The sequence below is a fragment of the Paramormyrops kingsleyae genome, chromosome 21 (assembly GCF_048594095.1).
Source record: "Paramormyrops kingsleyae isolate MSU_618 chromosome 21, PKINGS_0.4, whole genome shotgun sequence".
Lineage (NCBI taxonomy): Eukaryota > Metazoa > Chordata > Actinopteri > Osteoglossiformes > Mormyridae > Paramormyrops > Paramormyrops kingsleyae.
In genome coordinates, this window is record NC_132817.1 from 15,143,751 (window position 1) to 15,161,069 (window position 17,319).

At 48.4% G+C, this 17,319-nt stretch overlaps 1 protein-coding gene across 3 annotated transcripts in view; it reads left to right on the forward strand.

The window, feature by feature from the left end:
* LOC111836580 (phosphatidylinositol 4-phosphate 5-kinase type-1 gamma-like) overlaps nucleotides 1-17,319 on the forward strand; it is a 28,857-nt gene that overhangs the window by 8,585 nt on the left and 2,953 nt on the right. Inside the window, exons 2-18 of one of the 3 annotated variants that reach the window (XR_011984648.1) lie at nucleotides 6,101-6,132; nucleotides 6,296-6,388; nucleotides 6,597-6,727; nucleotides 6,988-7,105; nucleotides 7,457-7,609; nucleotides 8,711-9,010; nucleotides 9,977-10,188; nucleotides 11,011-11,094; nucleotides 11,267-11,315; nucleotides 12,019-12,103; nucleotides 12,471-12,632; nucleotides 12,726-12,867; nucleotides 13,226-13,258; nucleotides 13,861-14,001; nucleotides 14,765-14,897; nucleotides 15,316-16,219; nucleotides 16,797-16,883. Coding sequence is in view for 2 of the 3 variants with exons in the window: in XM_023797978.2 (XP_023653746.1) it covers nucleotides 6,101-6,132; nucleotides 6,296-6,388; nucleotides 6,597-6,727; nucleotides 6,988-7,105; nucleotides 7,457-7,609; nucleotides 8,711-9,010; nucleotides 9,977-10,188; nucleotides 11,011-11,094; nucleotides 11,267-11,315; nucleotides 12,019-12,103; nucleotides 12,471-12,632; nucleotides 12,726-12,867; nucleotides 13,226-13,258; nucleotides 13,861-14,001; nucleotides 14,765-14,897; nucleotides 16,797-16,883 (1,955 nt within the window). In the remaining variant the exon portion in view is untranslated. The remainder of the gene's footprint in view (nucleotides 1-6,100; nucleotides 6,133-6,295; nucleotides 6,389-6,596; nucleotides 6,728-6,987; nucleotides 7,106-7,456; nucleotides 7,610-8,710; nucleotides 9,011-9,976; nucleotides 10,189-11,010; nucleotides 11,095-11,266; nucleotides 11,316-12,018; nucleotides 12,104-12,470; nucleotides 12,633-12,725; nucleotides 12,868-13,225; nucleotides 13,259-13,860; nucleotides 14,002-14,764; nucleotides 14,898-15,315; nucleotides 16,220-16,796; nucleotides 16,884-17,319) is intronic. The other 2 variants (XM_023797978.2, XM_023797979.2) reach the window with 2 other exon arrangements.

The window sequence follows — 17,319 nt, forward strand, 5'->3', positions numbered from 1 at the left end:
TAAGTGAATAATTGTAGACAAAGTGTTTTCCTAGTGGGCTAACGCTGGTGTAAACGGCCTTAAACCCCTATGGCATGGTCTCCTAGACCACGATGGTGAAGGTCACCTGAGTATGACAGAGTCTTCCACCCAGACTGTGTCCTTCAAAAGGGAACTATTATGCTCTGACCGGACACATGCAGCCTTATCAACTGTCGGAGCCTCAGTGCTGGCTGAGTCTTCCTCGCAGAATGTGGAAGTAGAAAGGAACGGTGAGAACAGAGGGAAAAATATCCCCCTGCTGGACTTATTGAGAGATTTATTGAGGCTAAAACTTTATCGAGTTTCTCTAAAGAGGCAAGCAGTATCTGCAATACGGGCTAAGCGAATAAGGCACTGGATTCCCACCGGAGTGAAATTCTATGCAAATGACATAAGAAAGAAAATAAGATATTATAATTTTCTGAAGATAAGCTGGTATCCTGTCCCAGGATTATGGGCATTACGGTGTAATGTTACTTTGCGAGGGCAGAGTCACATGACACAGGGAGGAAGGAACAGGAAGTGTATTTGAGAAACTGTGTGGAGAAATGGGTGGAAACAGCTGCTGCTTTGCACTGGGGACAGAAACGATATATGTGTGTTTTTGGGAGGAGCTGCAGCTGAGGGTTGGACATCTGGGTCGGTACAGAGAAAACAAAACCTCGTAAGACGCAGGTATCCTGCTTGGATGTTTGTCACCTGACTTTGCCCAGCAGGGACGTCAGTGTCCCCCCATGTCCATCACAGGAAAAAATGCACTCTGGAATTTCATCATAAAAGTCTAAACTTGTTTGACAGTTCAACCACGAATTTTTACAGTGAATTGGCACTATTTTTGTGGGTAAACTGTGAAACCTACACCTACACGGCCGGCCTTTTTGGCATTATGCTTTAAAAATTACTGCACAAATATTGGCGGTAATGAATATAAACAATAAAAGAATGTTACAAATATACACTGGATGATTAAACAAGTAACCGGAGCAACAGTTCAATAAAGTCCTTCAATCTCTAAAAATTGGAAGTATTTCCACAATTTGGGCCTCTAGTCAGAATTATTAAACATCGGAGGAGATGACCAAGAACTTCCAAATCAAACAAGAGTTCACAGTTCTACTTTGAAATGTTCATCGTCAAATAATGTAATTTATAGTAGAACTATGAATAATTAAGGTTTAACTGTAAACTTCACGGTTTTACTGTGAAATTTCTCAGTGCATTTTTTCTTGGGATAATTGAGCTGAAAATGGACAGGTGGCTATATACGTACCTTATAAGTGCATAAGTAGAACTTTAATGCTGCAAGAGGAGGTGTTAGACGTAGGGGAGCTCTTTTTGCATATGAATTATCAGCTTTTGCACAGAGGAGCTGCAGATTCTCACTGAGACCTTGTGCATGGTCCGTGGCTCAGTAGGCACCTTGCACATGAAACATGTGACATGAGCAGCGAAAGGCGCTGAGGAAGCGCGCTAGGAAAACGCCAACCCAACCGTCGGGCCCGTCTGATGGGACGCACGGCTGCCTTCAGAGTGGCATTTTTCTAGCATTGCTAATCTCTAGCGTATGGGTCATACCAGGCTGCCCCACATGTTTATCCTCGCAAATCAAGATCCACCTGCATGTCCTGCATGGAAAACGAACAGTTTAGAACATTTTACAGTTATTTATAAAGTTTCTACCTTTTTGGTTATGTAGTCTGTCTGATAGACATATACCCTCATTATGAATTAGCTCTAGTTGTTGGTATGGCTGCCGTTGCTGGGATTGCCGGCATGACTGCCATGCACAAATCTTTTATTCTAATGTTATATTTTGTTTTTGCTTTTTTATATAATCATCTTATTATTTATTCTAATTTGAGTACTTTGTTCTTTTATACCATCTCCTTGCACGTATTTGCTCCGTAATTGCTTACCCTGTTTAGTTGCTTGTCTCTTTTTTCCTTATCTTTTTTTTGGACTGCATTTTATATGTGAAAGGTGCTATATAAATAAATACTATTATTATTATTATTATTATTATTACTATTATTATGGTACGAAGAGTCCTGACACCGAGCATGCTGCAGGCCTTTTATTTGTGTTTTAATAATTATATCTTATGGCTGTCTGTCGACAGAATCATCGTAAATGACAGGACCCTTTAAGTGCATTAGGTGATCTAGACACATACCCTACCCTCCCCACCTCCACCTGCCCCCACCTCTGCAGATTTAACGGCGCGATCTGTACCCTTCTGGTTCCCCAGGGGCTCTCCTCCACTCATAATCCTACACTGTGATTGGTCGGCTGCAGTTTCCTGTGTTCTGGGCAGTGGCCACAGATTAAAGTCAGAGTCAATCCAATTGATTGCGCCTTCTCAGCGCTGACCTGTCCGCAAATAGACAGGTGGGTGGAGCCCCCACATGGCAGACGTGTCACGGGTGTCCATGCCGTCTGTCCGACTGTCATTACATGTCCACAGCAGCCGGATTGCTGAAGGTCATCGAAACGGTGAGGTTTTTGTCGTGCTTTATTTCACACATCTCTCTTCTTTAAACTCACATTGGAATCAGAATCCTTTGTTATTTAGCATCCTAAAAGCAACCTTCTAGAATACACAGATTCTGAAAATTGAAAGCCACTTTTCTGAGAAATACAGGCATCTGACACCTAATTTTAGCAGACGACTGAATAAAACCTCATATATCATTTCCAGATCAGATATTTTCTAATGCAGATTAAATCCTGCTCACCTTCTGCAGATGATGCGCGGTCCCATCAAATGAGCACTTTTATGATTCAGCACCCAGCTTTAATGGCTTTCAGTCTCTGATGTAGCAGAATTGTTGTTCGTTTTATTATGTGGCTCTGCCTAACAGCTTCATAGCTCATAACAGTGTTTCTGTAATTGATAGCTTCAGACGCTAAAGTAAAGCAAACGGCTGCCAGAAAGAGATCATCCTGTTTTTCTTAGAGAAGCGTGTCAGGTGACCAGAGACGGTTAACGTGTGATCCTCTCGCTTTTTGCTGACGGGGGAACGTGTTCGGCTCTCAGCAGGTACTGGTGTTGGAGAAAAGGCACTTCGGCACTGCATGCTTTGATCAAGACCCAGACCATTACAAAAAAGCCAGTGTCCATATGTCCAGTACCCCTCCCCCAGTACCGCCATGCCCCCACAGTAACCTTTTCTAGGTTACATTTTTTCTGTATATGTTTGAGTGAATGTTACATTTGTGTAGCGCTTTTCAAGACACCCGAAGCCCTTTACAGAACCAACACAGAGCCGCATCGTCCCTCATCTCTGTGTAGCCCCCACCTGGATGATGTGACGGCAGCCATTCTGCACCAGTACGCTCACCACACAGTGGCTAAGGTGGTGAAGGGGCAGGAGAGAATTCACCAGTTAGATATAGGGGATGGTTAGCAGGCCAGATCTGATAGGGCCACAGAGGGCAGTTTTAGCCAGGGGATCAGGGTACCACCCCTAGTCTTTCAAAAGACACCCAGGGATCCTTTAGGGCCTCAGAGAGTCAGGATCTCAGCTTTATGTCTCATCTGAAGGACGGCAACATTTTTACAGCCCAGTGTCCCATCACTGCACTGGGGCATTAGGATCCCCGTAGACCACAGGATGGGCTCCCCCTGCTGGCCACAGTGTCCCCATCACTGCACACTGGGGCATTAGGATCCCTACAGACCACAGGATGGGCTCCCCCTGCTGGCCACAGTGTCCCCATCACTGCACTGGGGCATTGGGATCCCCACAGACCACAGGATGGGCTCCCCCTGCTGGCCACAGTGTCCCCATCACTGCACTGGGGCATTGGGATCCCCACAGACCACAGGATGGGCTCCCCCTGCTGGCTGCACCAACACCTCTTCCAGCAGCAACCCAGCTTTCTTCATTGGTCTCCCATCCACGTACTGACCAGGCCCAAACCTGCTCAGCTTCCGACGGATTACCTAATCTAAACTTCAGGCGGTGTGGCTGTCTCCGTCTGTTCTGCTTGCAGTGCCTCACCCAGCCGAATATGCTGTCACATCTGCATAGCGCTTTCAGAACGTGGACCAAAGATGAGCTGCCATAGCATTTCAGCATCTCTGCATCTTACTGCAGTTCCCGATCCGGTTGTGCTGCAATCCAGTCTCTCTGTGGGTAAAAGCCAGAGAGTGATCTTATAGGAAGAGTAAGGAACAGAGAAACGGGAATCTCTGCCAGCTGCCACCCCCGCAGTCACGCGTCTCAGACCTAGGGGGCTTTTCCTGTGTCAGGCTGTGACCCTTCTCCGCTGGCAACTGGCACAATGCAAAGTGTGTCCCGACTGCGGGGGCCGGCCGACCTGCATGCGGGAATCGTGGGTGAAGCATAGGGGTCTGAATACCGGACGTGCGGCAATTCAGTCTGCCAAGCGCAGAAATGGTGCGTTAACCATCTGACTAATGTTCCGTGTTAATCCACATTCTAATCGCTTATCCTGGTTCTGGTCACGCGGGGCGGGGCTGGAGCCCATCCCAGACAGCACAGGGCAGAAGGCGGGGGTACTCACACACACACACACACACGCACACACACACAAAGTCATACACTACGGCCAATTTCGAAACACCAGTTAGCCTGACTGCGTGTCTTTGGGCGACACGGGGAGGACATGCAAACCACACACACCTCCGTGTTTATTTATATACCCGAAATTTGTCCTTAGCAACCTTCAGTTGCTAGGTAGGAAGGCAGGGGACTTCAAATCCCCGCAAATGAAGCGCTAATTTGGTGACAGTGACAGGCTGAGATGAGCCGTGCGGTGGGTTCGAGGATGAAGCCCGTCGGAGGAATGTCATTTTTAGTAAGGGAGAGGGAATGTGCGGTGGGGGGGCGGGCTTTGCTGTGTCGGTGCCGGGTGATGTGGCTCAGAGATTCTTCATTTTTAGTGCAGCGTTCTCACCCCGGGTGAGATCTCATTTGCAGTTTTTGCGGCTCGTGCGTCAGAAGCCTCTGTGTGTGTGTGTGTGTGTGTGTGTGTGGTGAGGGAACGGAGCAGATGGTCTTTCTTTGACACCGTCACATGGCCCTACGCGAGAAACGGAGGCAGCAGCAACGCCGCGTGCGAAGCGGCCGATGAGTCTCTCCACCCCGCTGTCATGTTCGCCGCTGCCTCCTGCTGTACATCCTAAAAATTTATTCCATTTACACCCCTCCGATCGCTGCGTATGAAATTACGTGACTGTAATGTGAAGTTCCGGCCCGGAGGTGTTTTTCTGAGAGTCTGCGGGAAGCATGCCTCTCTCTCTCTTTCTCTCTCTCGTGGCCTCTGAGCCCAGCTTTGTTCTGCACGCGTGTGGAGGCGGGGGGGGGAGGGTGGTGACGCCACAGCTTCCCAGAGAGGGCTGCCGCACACCTGTCCGCATGGATATACTATCCTCTGCGCCCCTGCTGGCTCTTTCCCTGCAGTTGTGTTTAGAATTAAGAAAAAAAAGAATGAAATGAAATTTGTCATTTGTATGAGTACAGGTGCATAGGAGTTTTTTTAGTGTTCACATATCCCATAATGCTCTCCTTCAAGGTGTGCACATATATAGCAAAGCCTGAATTCTGAGCACAGGGTCAGGCAGTCATCCAACACCTTGGAGCATTTTCATATTACAGTCTGAGATGAATGATTGGCTACAGCTTGATTCCCAGACTCATGCATCTTTCACCATAGTCTGGGCTCATGGGAGTTTTGGTTGGTCCCGCCTGCTCTAGTTGCTGGGATCCACCTCCTCTACAATCTGATTGGTTATCTATCCCAACCAATCATTTTTCACTCTGCCCTCATAACATTTTTCTGTAATATAACTCCCACAAGCCAGGCCGGCATGTGTTTTTCCCAGCTGTGCATTTTAAACGAGCCTTTTGTTTCATTTTAGCACGGACTGAAAACAGCCCCAAACCCCCCCCCCCCCCTGTAGTTTGTTGAATTACAGTCTTGAAAATCGCCTCCTGTTTGTGCAAATGTGTGGCTTCCCTGTCCGCAGGCCTGTCATTAGCGTCTCTGTTTACTCTGCCGTGGTAGAAAATGGCGTCTCTTGACCCTGGTCTGTCTTGTGTTTCCTCCCCAGACGCAGCCGCCAGGAAGGCCTTGGTGACAGAGGTGAGCTTCCCATCTGTGGCGGGGCCACCGGCCTCTGGAGGAGGCGTCGCCCCCCCGCTGTCCCAAAGAAATTCAGCATCTTCTCACAGCTGAGCCTCAGACAACACGTCTCTCCCTCTCTCTGTCTTTCGCTCCATCTCACCGTCTCGTCTCTTCCATCTAGATGCCATCCTCGTCGGGACAGATGGGTTCCGGTCCCGGGAAGAAGATCGGACACCGGGGGGTGGACGCTTCAGGAGAAACCACGTATAAGAAGGTGGTTATGATGCTTAACCTCAGGCGCAACAAGGCTGCAGAATCCAGGATGTGCTGAATAACTGCGGCAGGACGATTCTGATTGGATCATAATAATCTAAGATTTTACAAATGAGCACATTTTTTTGTTGGCGCAGAGTTTTAAGTTTTTGGCAAGCAAAACAAACGTGTGTGTGTGTGTCTGTCTGTCTGTCTGTCTGTCTGTCCAGACCACGTCTTCAGCTCTGAAGGGGGCCATTCAGCTGGGCATTGGCTACACGGTGGGCAACCTGAGCTCGAAGCCAGAGAGGGACGTGCTGATGCAGGACTTCTACGTGGTGGAGAGCATCTTCTTCCCAAGGTGAGTGTCTCTATGTCGTGAGTAGTTCTGAGAAACATGTAACATGATCAGCATCAAGCTGCATAGGCAAAAATGAATTTTGGTTCTTTATGTTTAATTAAATCATAATCACAAATAATAAGAAATAATAAACTTTTTTGGCATGGGGAGGGTTTTTTTTTTTACTTCTGAGACGGGGGGGACCACGTGGATCTGCATGAACCCTCTGCAGGGGCCATGAAGGACCACAGTGACTCTGCACCCTCTCGTTCTCTCTCCAGTGAGGGCAGCAATCTGACCCCAGCACATCACTACCCAGACTTCCGCTTCAAAACCTACGCGCCCGTCGCCTTCCGCTACTTCCGCGAGCTCTTTGGCATCCGGCCCGACGATTACCTGGTACGAGGGCCCCGCCCCCTCGTGCCGTCGCCGCATGGGTGGGGGGTCTCGGCTCACTCGGGCATGCCAAGGTTGGGTCATGCTGGGATGGAGATGAGGGAGCTGTCAGAGAGACGGGGGTATGAGTCACAGCATGCTGACGGGGGCGCTAGCTTCAGGCGGCGCAGGTCGTGAGTCACTGGAGCACGTGTGTGTGTGTGTGTGTGTGTGTGTGTGTGTGTCTGGGATCATAGGACATGAAGACAAATTGTTAAGTGTAATGCTGAGTTTTCTTGACTATGTTTGTGAGCGCAGAGAGCCGGTACATTCTCTGACTTCACAGCCCCCCTCCTCACTCTGCTTCACCCCCAGTACTCTCTCTGCAACGAGCCCCTCATCGAGCTGTCCAACCCTGGGGCCAGTGGCTCCATCTTTTATGTCACCAAGGACGACGAGTTCATCATCAAGACAGTCATGCACAAGGAGGCTGAGTTTCTGCAGAAACTTTTGCCCGGGTACTACATGGTAAGTCCTCTCTGGTCTTGTACTATATGGTTAGCCATCTCTAGTCTGGTACTACATGGTTAGCCCTCACTGATCTGGTAGTATATGGTTAGCCATCTCTAGTCTGGTACTACATGGTTAGTCCTCTCCGATCTGGTACTCTATGGTGAGTCATCTCTGATCTGGTACTTGGTGGTTAGTCTGATCTAGACTGATCTGGTACTATATGGCGTGTTCTCTCTGGTCTGGTACTGTGTAGTTAGTCCACTCTGCTCTGGTACTATATGATGGGTCCCCTTTGATCTGATACCATATGGTCGGTCCTCTCTGATCTGGTACTACACGGTAGATCCTCTATAATTCAGTATCATAAACTGGGTCCTCTCTGATCTGGTACTACTTATAGAGTTCTTTCTTCTTCAAATCTAGTACTAGCTGGGAATAGCTGACCTCTCTCTCTGTATTTCCTTTCTTTCCTGGTATTACATGGTGAGTTCTATCTCTCTTCTGCCCTTCCTCCCTCTCTCCCCCTCTCCCTCTTTCTCGTTCTCTCCCCCTCTCTCTGTTCCTGTTTCTGTTTCTCTTCTGCACTGGAAGAGAACGGCTGCTCACCCTTCTCTGCTGATTTAAATACAGGTTTTTTTTTTTTGTCTCCGCTGAAAATCTTGACTCTTTGCCTCTTCTACCCCAATCTATTGAAGCAGATTTGAAGAGGTTTTCCCTGCAGTGGCAGGATGCACGGGCCAGACTGAAAGGCTGCTTCACCAGAGCATTACCATCTTGCTATTTTTAGCCAAACAATCCCGATGGCTACAATCTGTTCTAATCTTCTTCTATTCTAGAACCTTTAATCCCAATATTAACATATATGTAGTGTTTATACCGTCCTCTCTCTTCTGATGTTCTGCCAATGCAGGAAACTCCTGCTATCGTTGAGTGTGTACAATACTGTTGACAGTGCCCTTTTATGCAATTAACGCACAGCATTGTGACTCGAACCTAATTAGTTTCCGGAAGCATTTTGCATGCCAGCGCCAAACGCCGTGTGATCGCACGAAGATGTAAGTATGTCCTCCCTGGCCGTTTCCCATTTCCCTCTAACATCTGATCTCCTCCTCCCAGAATCTGAACCAGAACCCCAGGACCCTTCTGCCCAAATTCTTTGGACTGTACTGTGTGCAGTCGGGTGGGAAGAACATCCGCGTGGTGGTCATGAACAACGTGCTGCCCAGCGCCATCCGCATGCACCTCAAGTACGACCTGAAGGGTTCCACGTACAAGCGGCGGGCTTCCAAGAAGGAGCGGGAGAAGGCCAAGCCCACCTTCAAGGACCTGGACTTCCTGCAGGACCTGCAGGATGGGCTGATGCTGGACACTGATACTTATAGCGCCTTGGTCAAGACCCTGCAGAGGGACTGCCTGGTGAGGAGGGGCAGAGGGAGTTGGTGACATCACGTGTTATAGCTTTTGGTAACACTTTACTTAAAGTACTCATGTATAATGCATTATAGATAACTTCATAATGCGTTTCAATGTATTATAAACACGGCTATAACTACAGTGGTACCTCAGTTCTCAAACTCATTAGAACTCGAATTTCTTAAAAGTCGAACCAACCAATCTGAAAAAAAAATTACCTAGAACTCAATCTGAATCTCAGAAGTCAAACCGTGAACGCCGACCTAAGATAACGTCTACGCGCGGGGAAATGAGTCACGCGGCATGTCTCTCAGCGGAAACAAAGGGTAACTGTGTTTAGTACAGTATATGCTTTTATTGTTTTGTCCGGTTCATTTTGCATTTAAATGCTAAAAAAAACATATTTCGGTGTAATTTTTTGGGGCCGGAACCAATTAATTGGTTTTCCATGATTTCTTATGGGGGAAATTCGATCAGAACTCTAACTTTTTAAGATTCGGTCCGGAGTTCTGAACGGATTAATTTCGAGTTCTGAGGTACCACTGTATTTATAAAAGGCATAACAAATTACACCCATGTTTAATATGCATTATTAATGCTCTATGGAGCTCTCATTAATAATGCACTATAGATACCTTCATAATGCATTATAATGATAAGTATAAGCCATTATAATGCATTTTGAAGTAAGTTTGCGGTTTGAGAGCTGGGTCAGGCAGAACTCTTGCAGTAGTTGGGGTTAAGGGCTTTAGCCAGGGGCCCAACAGTGACAAAGTTACTCATCCAACCATGGGACTTGAACTCACAACCTCCTATCTCACTGGTCTTTTTAAATTTTCTCTTATGTGCACTATTGGAAAATGAGCACTAACCGTGTCAAACCTAGTCTTATTCAGGAGATATTTGCACGCAGCGCAGTGATACAGAATTTAAGGGCACTCAAACCCATGACCCTTCTCTGGGCCACAGGTGCTGGAAAGCTTCAAAATCATGGACTACAGCTTCCTGTTGGGCGTGCACAATATAGAGCAGGCGGAGCGGGATCGGCTGGCCGAGGGCCTCCAGGGTTCTGGTGGGCCGGGGGAACCACGGCCTGTGGCCCAGAAGGCCCTCTACTCCACCGCCATGGAGTCCATCCAGGGAGGGGCCGCCTGCGGGGAGTCCATCGACACAGATGATACGTACGTGTCCGAGACTTTCAATGCACAAGTGCACAGACATTTACACTTAAAAGTCTGGACACACCTGCTCTTACGGCATTTGTGCATTTTTGCTGTGTTCTTCACCTTATATTAGAAGGCCTCAATAAAGAAATACACGTGGAGCTGATAATGTTGATTATCTCATCATTGCATGTCAAGGTCTGGGATATGGTAAGCTAACATACGGTACTTGTAGTCAACATGTTGAGTGCAGAAGAAATGGGCAGGGATGAAGATCTGAGTGACTCTGACCAGGACCAAATCATTATGGCCAGAAGACTGGGTCAGAGCAGCTCCGAAAGGGCCAGGCTTGTGGGGCGCTCATGGTGAGCTGTGGTCAGTACCTACTGAGAGTGGTCTGAGGAGGGAAAAACCACGAACCGCTGACAGGGTGCTGGGTGACCAAGACTCATCGATTCAAGATATGAATGAAGGCTTCCCCGTGTGGTACAAACCAACAGAAGGGCTACTGTGGCAAATAATGTTGATGATGATCACAGGAGTGATGTACCATGACACGCAGGGCATTGAGCTCTGCTGTGTATGGGGCAATATAGCAGTGGATTGTCCAGTTCTGATGCTTGCGTGCCCATTGTAGGCACTTTTGACGGTGGACAGGGGTCAGCATGGGCAATCTCACTGGCCTGCAGCTACATAGCCCCATACACAACAGGGCTCAATGCCCTATTCTATTGTACATGGCAAGTATAGAAATACAGAATGCAGTCACAGCAGGTCTTGCTGTATCTCAAATATCAAAATATGACACCTATCACCGAGTCTTCTGCCTGTTTCTGCCAGGATGGGGGGCATTCCTGCGGTCAACGGCAAGGGAGAGAGGCTGCTCCTCTACATCGGCATCATCGACATCCTGCAGTCCTACAGGTAACCGGATTCGCGGCTCTGGGATGCGATCCAAGGCGCTGCTCGAGTGACAGGTCACCGCGTCTCCTTGTGGCTGCTGGGACATAATGATTTTTTCTGTGATCCTGTAATCAGATGTTATTGTCTCCCACTTGAGTGTGATTTACTTATTTATTTGCTTGTGACCTTTCAGGCTAATCAAAAAACTGGAGCACACTTGGAAGGCTCTCGTTCACGATGGAGTGAGTAAAATGCCCCATTGTTCTTCTTTCTTTTGACATTCTGCTGACTTTATCGATCAACACACCTGCCCCCTCCCCCCAAACAAGTTGCATAATACCAACCTGTAATAAACCCTGCTCTTCCATTCCGAAAGCATGCGTCAAACCGGCAGCATTCCAGCATCTCGCAGGCCTCTGGACATAAATGTAAAGATCCAGGCGCTGCTCGCGTTTCGCTCGGCCGCGTCAGGGCTGCTGTCAGGACCGGAGACTTTGTGCCCAGCCTCCCTGACGCATCCTGAATGATTTAACGCGGGGCCCTGTTTCTGGTAGCTCTTTATTGCCAGACCTCCTGGGTAATCCCACTCTTGCTCCTCATGCATTTATTAACATGGAGAGAGGAGCAGGAGCTGCATCAGGGAACAATGGCGGGTTTGTAAACTAAGACCAACTTCCAAATTTTTTAATTTGTCACCGCATGAGGTGCGTATGAATTAACTGTGATGTTGTTCGGACTTTGCTATGGCAACCTGTCACCCCCCCCCATTCAGAGGATGGGAAGGGGCTGAAGCTGATGCCCTGCATTTATCACAATGTTGTATGGCTTATGTATATATGTATATATGTATGTATGTATGTATGTATGTATGTAGGCACTATGGTTCTGTTTTCCGATACGTCGGGCTTCAGTGTGCCCCCCCCCCTTCTCTCTCTGCTTTGGTAGGACACTGTATCAGTCCACCGGCCCAGTTTCTATGCAGACAGGTTCTTCAGGTTCATGAATACCACTGTGTTCAGAAAGAACTCCTGTAAGTACTGAGCTATACTGTATATCCATATTCCAAAGCCCTCCATCTTTGTCTCCACAGTTTGTTCTGTTCCGCTACCAGCACATTGGGTTCAACAAATTATATGCTTGAGTTAATTAAGAGGATGTTCTGTCAGTGCCATAGAACAAAGATGTGGAACATCTGCACATCCATGAGTTGTAGTCTTTCCTTTTAGACTTTTTCCCTTTTAATTGTGTGTTATCTAAAATCATCTATTGTATCCTTTTACACAACTGTAAACGCTGAAGTGTGCAACACAGCAGGTGTGATTCCTGATTCACGCTGGACATTCACACTCTGCGCTCAGCGTGACAGACCGATGACATCGTCGTCCTTCTCCCTGCAGCCCTGAAGTGCTCTCCGTCTAAGAAGGGCCGCGGGGTGCTGGCGGTGCCCCACCACATAGGCCCGGGGTCCGTGTGGTCAGCCAGCCAGCTGGCCTATGACCAAGACGATGACACCTTTGACCTGCGGGGGACCCGGAGCTTCCCCACGTTGGAGGACGATGGTGTGTGGTCCCTCCGCTCGCTCGCTCGCTGTAATGGGCTCTGGGAGACCATTGCATTAAAGTGACACCCCCTGTCACTCCCCCGCCCCCCAGGCCGGCCAGACCTGCTGCCCTGCACCCCTCCCTCCTTCGAGGAGGCAACCACAGCTTCTATTGCTACCACTCTGTCCTCCACCACCTCTCTGTCCATCCCCGAGCGCTCCCCATCTGACACGTCTGAGCACTCGCGCAGCAGGTAGGACACAGGCCAGCACCGACACGCACAGGCACAGTCAGACACAGGCCAACACAGACACGCACGGGCACAGACAGGCACGGGCACAGATCAGCATAGATGGGCACAGGCCAGTACAGACACACATGGGCACAGACAGACACGGGCAACAACGGGCACAGACACACACAGGCACAGACAGGCACAGGCACGGGCCAGCACAGACATGCACAGGGACACACACCCGGACCCAGACAGGCACAGGCTCAGATACGCAGGACCCTAACAGCCCATTGACCCTTCCCTGTTTTCGGGCACGTAGCTTTGATGGCTGCACAGGCGTAGCCTCCTTATCTCTCTCTCTCTCTCTTCCCTCCAGGAGACACACACAGTCCTTAAGCCACGAAGGGAGGTGAGCGGCAGTCGGGGGCACGTACACCCCCACTCGGGCCCTCTTTAATGCGGCTGGCTGCTGCTATACGGCTGTGTCAGCATGAAAGTCATCCATTGTAACAGCCATCAATACAGAGCTGGGCAAATCCGAGCCTCACCGTGTCAGCAGGGCCATTTTAATGGTGCTTTTCATGTCCCATGAAAGCTGCAATAATAGCAACTTCAAAGAAACATTTATGGGCAAAAATCTGCTCGGTAACACTTTACTTGAACCAATCATCATAATGCATTATAGATACCTTCATAATGCATTATAATGCATTCATAAAGTATTATAAATAGGACTATATTTATAAAAAGGCATAACACTTTATAGCCATGTTTATTATGCATTATGAATGCTCTATGAAGCTTTCATCTATAACGCATGATAGATACCTTCATAATGTAGCACAATGGTTATCTGTTCTTCATATAGTTGAACACAAAGCCTTTTCTTTTGCTTACCCACGGGCTGCTTTTGCCCAGGTTTGATTTCATGTATTTTAAGAAGGCTGAGATGTGCTGTGCATACAGCCATGGGGGTGTGACTGTCAGTGTGCTCCGCTGGTGTGTGTGCAGGGTTCAGGAGGAGCTCCGCATGCATGAGGAGGACCAGCAGACGATCACCGTGGAGGTGGTGAAGAGGCACGACAGCGAACCCTCCATCCTGGCCCCGGAGCTGACACCAGAACCCACCCCAGAACCTACACCCGAGACCAGGTGACCTTGCCAGTTCCACATGCCATTTCTTCATCCATCTGTAGTTGTCTTGTCATAGTTCTGTGATTCTAAGGGCCAGAACAGTAAATGTCCACCATAAATTTGACTTTTAATTCCATGAACTGTACCAATCAAAAGTCTGGACACACCTGCTGTTAATGCATTTGGTTCCGTTTTAGTTCTGTTACTCACCTTATAGTAAAAGGCCTTAAGGCAATGAAGTAATCATATCAGATATTGCAATGACTAAGAGAATTGTCCAGCATCTCGACATTTTTCTTAAATTGTACACCCCAAAATAGCCCCATTTTGCTTCAATGCCAGCAATGTAGACTCTTGGCATTCTTTAAACCAGCTTCCAGATGTAGCCACCTGGAATGCTTCTCTAATAGTCCTTAAGGAGTTTCCACAAGTTCTGGGCACATGTTGTCCTCCTTGCTCTTACTGTTCGATCAAACTCGTCCCAAACCAGCTCTGTAGTGTTTAGGTCAGGGGGATTGTGGGGGCCAGGTCTTCTGTCACAGGACTCCATCTCTCTTCTTGTTCACTAGATAATACAGTACGCACCTCTATGTGCACTTAGGGTCATTATCTAATGATTTCCAGTTGGTGGGTCCAGCCCTTTGACTGGTACCGTTTGTCCGAGTACCACGGAATGGAGGTTGTTTATCACTATGCTGTATGACTTATGTATGTATGTAAGGAGGAGATTATAACTGCTCCTTTGCCTCACCTGTGCGTTTGTGTGACGGGATCATTACAGCAAAGTTCCGGAGGAGGCCTCAGCTCCCAGTGAGCCCACCCTGGAGCCCGACGCAGCCAGCCAGCTTTCTGAGTGCGCGAGTCACGGCTCCCTGGAGGACGAGGAGGAGGTGCCAATCACGGACATCTACTTTGTAAGCCCCGCCCTCACAGCTCCTTAAAGCAGCCACCTTACTGCTCAGCAGGCAGTGCTCTGTCGTAAGGCTGCAGTGATGTGCCGAGTACTAGTGATGGCCAGATGAAGCATCATGAACCATTTTCTGTATTTTTTTACCCCACTAGATGGTGCTCTTGGTTGTACGTCGGAGCATGAATTGAGCCCTTTTTTGAATAGAGAGTGCCATCTAGTGGTGTCAGAAAGTACAGCAATTGGTTCATGAAGCTTCATTTGGCCATCACAAACAAGTATTCCTCACATGTGACAGAAGCAGACACTCTGTGGTGTTAGTACAGCTGAATAGCAAAAAGCAGGCTGCAGATTTGGAGCCCTTTTGGTGGGGGGCTGGTGGATGTCTTGACATGAGCTGTTCTCTGGGACTTGGTGTTTCACAGATCCGTGGTCAGGAGGACATGAGGGACCTCAGTCTGTAAGGGTGAGAGAGCCAGGGGTGGGGGAGGGTGACGGTCTGGATTTGAGTGAAGACCCTCCCTCTGTCTAACTGTGGTCCCTTCAAGTTGAGCCCTTCATTTAAAGGGCCTTTAAATTGCATGGTCTGCTGTGCATTGAGCCACTACGTGCACATGTGTATATGGGTGGATTAGGTTTATATTACATTGTGGGGACCAAATGTCCACAATGTGATAAAAACCTGTTATTTTGACATTTTGGGGACCATTGTGCAGGTCCCCACAAAGATCTGCGAGTGCAATTAAAAAATCTAAAATGCCTAAAGTTTCGTATTTTGTTTGGCTACTTACAGTTAAGGTTAGGGCTGGGTAGAGGTTAAGGTCATCATTTTGGGATTAGAGAAATGAATGGAGAGTCCCCACAAAGATATAATTACAAACCTGTGTTTGTTTGTGTGTGCGTGCCACTCTATTGGCATGGTTTGCTGTCCACCTTTTCCTACTAAAACTGGGGTCCTTAGGACCCAGTTTGCCCATTGGCGCAGTGGGAAATCCCCGGCCACACTGAGCAGAGCAAGAAATATTGGCAGCTTCAGGAGAAAGACCTCGAGGTTTGAGGAAAATCACCTCTACAGTCTTCTGCTTCCTCAGGCAGAATATTTTGGCTCCCTTTCATTTCTTTCCCCATCTTCATTTTCATTTTCTGTCTGTTTATCCATTCTTGCTGTCTCCATTTTCCACCATCATTCACTCTAACCTCTGTTCACCTCCCTCTCCACCTCTTCGCCCCCCTGTACCCTTCTTTCTGTGTGCCTCCCAGTTTGCGGATGGCAGGTACTGGGTTTACTCCCCAGTTCTGCGCCGGCGTAAGCCCAGCTCGAGCAGCATTGTAAGTCTTGGTCACTAGGGTGCGCCTCACACTTCTGCACTCCGTCTGTTAGCATTAGCATTTTAGCTTCTGTCTCGGTAGCGGGGCGACGTCTCAGTACAGATGAACAAGTGGGGAGAATGATGGATGTGACGGGACCATTGCCATCATCTTATGCAATGACCTGAGGCCACAAGAAGGTTCCGTTGGGTCGGGTTTGATCTGGAAGGGGCCTTTCCTGGCCCCGGGTTCCGCTGTGCATCAGCATACTCCTCTGTCGGGTAGGGGTGCACACAGCACACAGGCATCAGCCTGTTGGCTTAATCACACCCAGCATAATTGCAACACCCAGCTTCTGGGAAGGACGACTCCGATCAGCCTGATTCATGTCATTGCTTCAAAGTGTTTTTATGCTCTTTATGAAAGGGAAGTATTTTAAAGATATTCCCCATGCCTCTGGAAGTTTTTCTCTTATCCTGGTTTTCTCGCTCTTCTCTTTTTCCCACCTGCTCCTCATTTTCCGTTTGGTCCGTGTCTCCACGCACCTGTGCTCCTCCTCCTCTCTCTGCTGCCCCCTCTTGTCCACATGGCGCCGTAGCAGCCTCCTGAGGACAGGAGCTGGGTGTATTCTCCTCTGCACTATGGCACAGAGACTCAGTCGCCATCTGACAAGGAGAGCGAGACAGTAAGTATGCGTCAACCCTCCCCTCCCCCACCACCCTGCCTTCAGCAATAGTATGTCCCTCCTGCTCTCTGTAAGCAAAATGTGATGACTTACCTTAGCATATAGCCTCAGGATCCAGCCTGTTCCAGAAGCTTTGTTGTTTTCCCTCTACAGCTCTGTTGCTGGAAAAAAATCTGCTGAGCTTTTGTGCTCTATAACCGCATGTATCTTTCTGCCCTAATTCATTACATTTAATCTTCTACTGTCAGTATTGTTATCCTGGTTAAAAAAAAATTAAAGGACGACTCCTAAGCTTTTATCTGCATCCTTTAATTTTGACAAAATGCCAACATTCGTCTGCTGGTGCTTTTGGCCTGAGGCTTGGTCCTAGCAGCAGGGAAAGCCATCACATGCAGTGTGACCGACCCCTCGCCCCGGGGGGCCCCATGTGTGAGGA